The sequence below is a fragment of the Balaenoptera acutorostrata genome, chromosome 2 (assembly GCF_949987535.1).
Source record: "Balaenoptera acutorostrata chromosome 2, mBalAcu1.1, whole genome shotgun sequence".
NCBI classification, from domain to species: Eukaryota; Metazoa; Chordata; class Mammalia; order Artiodactyla; family Balaenopteridae; genus Balaenoptera; species Balaenoptera acutorostrata.
The window spans coordinates 65,965,816-65,973,579 of record NC_080065.1 but is presented as its reverse complement, the minus strand read 5'-3'; the positions used below and the strand labels follow the sequence as shown (position 1 = coordinate 65,973,579).

The 7,764-nt window shown below is 41.9% G+C and overlaps 1 protein-coding gene across 4 annotated transcripts in view; it reads left to right on the top strand.

Annotated features, from left to right (window-relative positions):
• Nucleotides 1-1,158: 1,158 nt before the first annotated feature.
• The window catches only part of ARSB (arylsulfatase B), a 182,862-nt gene continuing 176,256 nt past the window's right edge, over nucleotides 1,159-7,764 (top strand). For 2 of the 4 annotated variants that reach the window (XM_057541086.1, XM_057541088.1), the window contains exon 1: nucleotides 1,159-1,869. In XM_057541086.1, coding sequence (XP_057397069.1) covers nucleotides 1,552-1,869 — 318 coding nt within the window. In that variant the 5' untranslated portion in view covers nucleotides 1,159-1,551. The remainder of the gene's footprint in view (nucleotides 1,870-7,764) is intronic. The other 2 variants (XM_057541089.1, XM_007175876.2) reach the window with 2 other exon arrangements.

Sequence of the window (7,764 nt, the reverse complement as noted above, 5' to 3'; positions counted from 1 at the left end):
TTTTTTTTTACTTTAATGCTAAATTAAAAATTTTTTTTTTACTTTAATGCTAAATTAAAAATTTTTTTCCTGTTAAATTTCATTGATTCCACCAGTGGTGAAAAGTGGATGTAACATAAACTAATCTACTTCATACAAAGAAAAAAAAATTATATGTATGTAAGAGGGAAACATTCCACATATTAAAGAATAATTTTCAAAAAAAGATAAAATCGTGACCCTAATACATATATAAAAATGAATACATGTTAAAGATTTTATTTAACATTAATGAGAAAACGGGTAAGGTGTTAACACCAGTTCAAAGGACAATCCAAGAACCAGATCAGGAATATTAAATAAATGTGTAAGTGGAGGCAAAACCTTTTTCCGGCGGTGGTGAGGATGCCACTCCACTGTATAGAATTCATTTGCATTTGTATAAACAAGAATTAGTTTCCATCGCTACCGGTTATCTACAGCCTATAAAGGTGTAAAACGATTCCCATAGAATCAGATGCAGATAACGTGAAAGGATGCTGTGCAAAATTTCTTCCCCTACAACTGTTAACAGTTATTGTGTATCTCCAGACACAGAGTAGGCAGAGTCTTGATGACAATGGGAATACACTGGTCATAAGGCTAACTTCAATTCAATGAGCATGTGGCTAAGGGAATTTTTCCTTCCATCCACAGGTTATTTCAGGCAAATTAGATACTATACTTCTTTGGTTCACTACTTGATTCTGGGGGAGCCAGCTCTTAAAGGGCTCATGAACCGGACAAACTAATAAGCTACTCAATGGCCACACAGCACGCCAATCAAGAGCCAGGGCAGCCTAAGTAAAACTGCACCTTCAAAAGGGCACCGTGCAGTCGGAGTGTGTGTTTGACCCCTTTTTGCTAGTGGAGAGGAAATGGCTTCACAGGCGTACGCTATTCTTAAATGAATCGGAAATATCACCCAGACCTCTGCCTCTTCATCGTCCCCCCCACCTGCACGAGGCTGGGTTCTTTTTCTAGAAATAGTTCTGCTAGAAATTATTATTTCACGACCTTTAAAACTTCGTAGCTCAAGATCTGGAGTCGGAACTGGGTTTGGGTTAGCCTCAACCAACTACAAGCTTGTTTATTCTGGAAAAAAAAAAAAAAGGCAATAATTGTGATTCCTAGCTGCCAGGGTTGCTCCGAGATTTAAAGAGATGAGGGCTGTGAAATATGCTTTGTAAGCTGTGAAGAGTTAGTACAAAGAACAAATCTGCTCCTCTTTTACGATGCCACGAGGGAAAGCTCTTCGGTGGAAAGATAAGAGACCTTAGCTCCTATCAAGCATCAACGGAGTTTCCACCGGAGCACTGCAGCAAGGGCTGCCCGAGTTCTTCTCCGCTGGCTCCTCCCCCACCACACCGGCCCCGGCCCGGGTCAGAGGCGGCGGAGGCTCCGGCGCCGGGCCTGCTGGGGCTGAAATCCCGTGCCGGGGCGGGGCAGGCCCCGGCCGCCCAGTTCCTGCTTCTATAAGCGGTGCCCGGGGCCCGGGGACGCCACAGGCGCGGACACCGCGGGCGGCGCAGGATGGGCCCGCGCAGCGCGGCGAGCCTGCCCCGAGGCCCCGGGCCGCGGAGGCCGCTCCTCCCCGCCGTCCTTCCGCTGCTGCTGCTGCTGCTGTTGCTGCTGCCGCCGCCGGGCTCAGGCGCCGGGGCCGGCCGGCCGCCCCACCTTGTCTTCGTGCTGGCGGACGACCTGGGCTGGAACGACGTGGGCTTCCACGGCTCGGAAATCCGCACGCCGCACCTGGACGCGCTGGCGGCCGGCGGGGTGCTGCTAGACAACTACTACACGCAGCCGCTGTGCACGCCGTCGCGGAGCCAGCTGCTCACCGGCCGCTACCAGGTACGCAGCGCCCCCGGCGGCCCGGCCGGCCTGCGAGCCTCTTAGAAGTGGGCCCCGAGCCCTGGGCGGGTGCCGGCCAGCCGGGATCGGTTCCCCTAACCGGGTCCCAAAGAGGCGGCTTCTGGCCCTAGCAGCGCTGTCCTTGCTTCTCTCAGGCCCGCAGCCCGCGGCGGCCTCTGCGCATGCCCGGCTCCAGGGCGCCGCTCATCCCCCGGCGCCCCACCTCTCCGGGTGGTGTTTCTTGTCTTCCGTTTTCAAAAGGTCGGGGTGAAGGGGTTTCTGGGCAGTGCCAGATGCGGGGCACTGGGAGTCAGTAGGCTGAAGGTGCGAGTGGACTTTGCCGAGCGGTCTTGAAGTGGGAGGATGGAGAGCGAGCAGGCGGGGCACCCAGGAGTGAAGCAGAGAGAGATGGGGAGCCAGGAAAGCTGGGTGGGGAGGAGCGTTAAAACGAAGGAGAGCCCGCAGTGGGTGCGCTTTCGGTTCCTGTAAACCCAGCGGTCAGAGGTTAGGACTGCCCGACCAAAGATTAATTTTTCCAAGTTCTCAGCAGCCCTGGAATGAAAACCAAGTTGATTTTTCTTGGGCTGCTGACTTTCCCTTCAGATGTAACCTGTATTGAACGCCTCTGAGCATTTTCATTATCTCTTTTAAAACTTCTCTGTAGTTAACAGAGTAAAGTATATTTGTAGAGAGCACGCATACATTAGATAACGAAGAATATCAAGAACATTTGCATAGTGCTTTACTGTTTTTAAAGTTAATCCTTGAAACAGCCTGTGAGGTAGCTGTTATTTTTAATCCCCTTTTACACATTAGGCAGTAAACCTGTAGAGGTTCAATGACATGTTAAGAATTATTAATTGAAAAAAGTGCACAATGTAGGAGTTGTGAATTAAATTTTATTTAGAACAAAATGAGGGCTATAGCCTGGGAGACAGCATTTCAGATAGCTCTGAGAAACTGCTCCAAAGAGGTAGGGGGGAAGGTCAGTGTTGCATATGATTTTAGTGAAGGGGGAGCGTGCAGTCAAGCACACGTTTTGGCGGAGGCTTGCTGCTAGTCACGAGGAGCAGGTGTCACCATTAATGATTTTAGTGCTTTTCTAGATAGGAGGAGGTGCAAGAATTGGTCTGATAAAACCTTCTCCTGAAAATATCTATCTGAAGGCCTGTCCTGCCAGTTTTTCCCAGAGCACAGAGTGCCTTGCTCCTGATTTCCACCCTGAACTCCTTTCGGAGGAGGGTTGAAGGTCAGCGGCTGCAGTGGCCAGTGGCTTAGTCCTTGTAGAGGCAGATGGCAAGTGCCAGTTTTTAGTTGGCAGTATCACACAGCCAGAAAGTGGTAAAACTGGGTTTTGTGCCTTTCCTGCATCCACTAGTCATCTCAGGCCTCTAAAATTGGACTCTTTTTTTTTCTTAATCTGAATAAGATTGACATTTTGTGTTTATGACCATGTTAAATATACAATAAACAGGTAGTGTTTGTATGTACTGTGTATTCAACAGCCATACTTTGAGCCCTTACTGTGAAAGTCACAGGGGTGTGCCTGAACCTTGCCCTCCCAAATCTGTGTTCATGTAGCCTTTCAGATCAACCCTAGCCTCATGTTGTCCTGAGATCAAGGGAAGGGAGGGTTCACTTGCAATAAAGATTTGCACAGTGGTCTGAAGACTTTTAGAAACAGAAATGATAGAGTTTTACTATGGACTGAAAAGTAAGTCAAGGTTTGCAGTAGAGGTAAAGGATGGTTCCCTTCACCATCAGCCCTAAGTACTTTCCGCAATTCTAACTGGCTGCTACGTGGAATCAGGAATCTCTGCTCTGATGCAAATGTCACACTGGACACTTTGTAGGAGTAAAAGAGCATCTGAATAAAGAAGGGAAAAGAGGGAAGACAAGGTCTACCCAAATGGTTCTGCATTTGATCTGAAGTAAGAGAACTGAATTCAAATTGCAGAAGAGTGGGAGGGCCATTCATTTCTCCAACTTCCTCCCTTCCAACAGTCTTGAACAGGAAAGCAAACACCACACTTCAAAAACTTGTTCGGACTGCTTTTGCCTCCGAACATCCCCCCTGATCAGTCACCAACATTCCATCTTGGGAAGAAACAAAACAAAACAAAAAAACGAGTATTTAGAGTACCCTGAGGTTAAGAAGTGAAGGAAAGGTAGAGGCTAATCAGTGTAGCCTCCCCAAACATTTTGCTTGGCTTTTCTCCCCTGTTTTATTCTGTCTGAGTTCAAGAGACTCAATTAGAAATTATCTTTGGTTAGCAAGCATCCTCTTTTAAAAGAGTCAGTATTTCTGGGAGAGCCAAGGAGCCTCACTGGCCTCAGATACTATATTCTGGTACCATTCTAAGCATTTTACATGTATTAGTTCATTTAACTCTTCCAGCAACCCGATGAAGTAGGTACTACTATTATCATCCCTATTTGATAACAAAGAAACTGAGGAAGGGGTTAAGAAGCTTGCGCAGGGTCACAGGGCTGGTAAGTTGTGGGTCAGGATTTGAACCAGGCAGTAGCTCTATAACTACTGCACTACATTGCCTACTCAGAATTATTAAAAACATCATCGCAAGAGCTGCTTCGGATTTACTAATTAATCTCTCTTATTTTTTGACATATAGGTCATTCCTAAACATATCGATGAAAAAAATTAACCCATTAGATTTCAAGTTAGGAGTTCCTTATGTTAAATGTAAAGTGAAAATGGGGAGAGAAGTTTCATTTCAAAATGAGTCATGTGTTGTGCATAATTTTAGACAATAAAATGAGGAAATTCGTTGACTATTTCAAAATTAGGTACTTGAAAGAACTGCTTAATAGTCATATCTGTGAACCTAACAATCATGCTTTAATAGAGGTGCCACCTTCCTCAATCATCTAACTTTAGATTAGAAGCGCGCAAAGTGATAAACAAGTTTTGACTGATTGAACTTTGTATTCCCAATAAATGCTGAATTTTAGGTTTTTAGCTTATAAGAGTATTTAGTGAAGAGGACCAGTTAAGAGTTGTGAGATGTGGGTTTCAGTCTTTGCCATGTCAGCCTTCAGACCCTGACCTCGAAGGACATCATTTTCCATGTGTGTAAAATACGGGAGTTGGGCTGAACTCTAAGGCTCTTTCTAGCTGTAAATTTTTTTGACTCTATGTTTCCTGTGTCCACTAGAGCAAGTTTCTAACTTGGCAAAAGCACATTATCTACCTACTATCTCCATCTACTGGTAGAAAGAGAGATTAATCTTGCCCAACACTGCCTTACAAGTTGCAGGAGCTGCTTGCTGCGCGGCTAGGAACTTGTTTAAAAAGGAACGTGAATTCAACCTTTTATATTGAGACATTTAATTGTTCCGAATCCTCACATTTGAACCTTTTAAAACTTGCATACTTTGGTGAAAAATTCATTGAGTTTAGATGGAGGGGAGAGGGAGATTGATCAGCACATGAGCTAAGTATTTACTGGTAATCCAGGAAATAAAATTCAGGTCTCTATATACTTACGTTAGTTTTCTTCCCACAGCCTTATGACTCATTCATTCACTATTTTAAAAATCTTTTATAAAATCTATATTTTATTTACATTTTGAATAGGAAATCCATTCACATGGTTTAAAAACTCAAAAGTTTCAAAATCTCTCCCTATACACAGGTGTGCACACACACACACATTCTGTTCCTTAGGCATCCAGTTACCTATCTTTGGAGGCAAACAACACTATGTAAATTGTATATATCCTTCCAAAAGTATTTTATGCATATACAAGCAAATATATATGTAGATATTCCTCCCTCTCCTTTGATTTGAATGGTAGCATACTCTTTTTTTTGGCAGGGGGGGGTTCTTTTTTTTCAATTTCATTGATATGTAATTGACCTACAGCACTGTATAAGTTTAAGGTGTACAGCATAATGACTTGACGAACATGCACTATGAAATGCTGACTACAGTAAGTTTAGTGAACATCCATCATCTCATAAAAAAGAAAAGAGAAAATTTTTCCTGTGATGAGAACACTTAGGGTTCACTCTTTTAAGAACTCTCATATATAACATGCAACAGTGTTAATTGTATTTATCATGTTGTACATTACTTCCTTAGTATTTATTTATCTTATAACTGGAAGTTTGTACCTTTTGACTACCTTCATCCACTCTATCCTCCCCCCCACCTCTGCTAACCACAAGTCTGATCTCTATTTCTGTGTATGTTTGGTTGTTGGAGTATAACTGACCTATAACACTATGTTAGTTCCTAGTATACAGCATAGTGATTCCCTATTTCTACAAATTCCAAAATGATCAGAATGGTAGCACACTCTTCACAGTGTTTTGTACCTCGTTGTGTTTTTTTTTAACTTAACATTTGAAATAATTTCATATTGTTACATAAAGAGCATCCTCATTAGTTTTTATGGCTGTATAATATTTTGTTAGATAGATAGATCATAATTTATTTAACTAGTCACATAATGATGGACATGCAGGTTGTTTCCAGCCTTTCGATATATCAGAGAATGCTGAAGTCAATACCTTGTATCTATGTCATTTTGCACATGTTTGAATATATATCTGTAGGGTAAATTCTTAGAAAAGGAATTTTCTGGGTTTAAGTGTAGAGGCATTTGTAATTTTGATAAATATTGCAAAATTGTACTTCAGTAGGTTGTATCAATCTACATTCTTACCAGCAATATATGATATGCTTATTTCCCTATGTATGTATTTTTAAGTTATATTTCACGTGCCATAAGATTAATCATTTTAAATATATGTCATTGGTTTTTCATATATCCACAAGGTGGTGCAACCATCACCACTGTCTAGTTTCAGAACATTTCCATCACCCCAGATGAAACCCGTTAGCAGTTCCTCCCCATTCTCCTCTTGCCCTAGTTCCTGGCAGCCACTGATCTACTTTCTATCTCTATGGATTTGCCTATTTTGGACATTTCATATAAAATGGACTCATACAATAGATGTCCTTTCATCCATGTTATAATATGTATTATTCCTTTTCATGGCTGAATAATATCCCATTGTGTGAATATACCAACATTTTATTTATCCGTTCATCAGTTGATGGACATTGGATTGTTCCACTTTTTGTCTATTATGAATAATGCCACTGTGAACATCCATGTAAAAGTTTTGTATGAACATATATATATATTTTTCTGTTTTCTAGGGTATATACTTAGGAGTAGAATGCTAGATCATATGGCAACTCTATGTTTAACTTTTTGAGGGACTGCCAAACTTGTTTCCATAGCAGCTGTACCATTTTACATTCCCACCAACAATGTATGTGGGTTCTAATTTCCCCACCTCCTTGCCAACACCTTGTATATTCTGGATACTAAACCCTTTTCAGATATATGATTTGTGAGTATTTTTATCCTTATGTTTATCCTATACCAGTACTACATTGTCTCTGTTAGGACAGAGTTAGGACAGTTGTGTAAGAGTACAAACTTGCAACACATAGCAAACAAGACTTAGAGATCTAATGCACAGCATAGTGAATACAGACAATAATATTGTATGATAACCATTGAACTTGCTAGGAGACTGGAACTTAATGATTCCAACCTGTAAAAGAAAGGATAATTATATAATATGATAGAAGTGCTAATTATCACTACAATGGCAATCCTATCATAATGTATAAATGTCTCAAATTAACATGTGGTACACCTTAAGTTTATACAATGTTTTACGTCAAATATATTTCTTTTTTTTTTTTTTTTTTTTTTTTTTTTATACTGCAGGTTCTTATTAGGCATCAGTTTTATACACATCAGTGTATACATGTCAATCCCAATCGCCCAATTCAGCACATCACCATCCCCACCTCATCGCAGTTTTCCCCCCTTGGTGTCCATATGTCC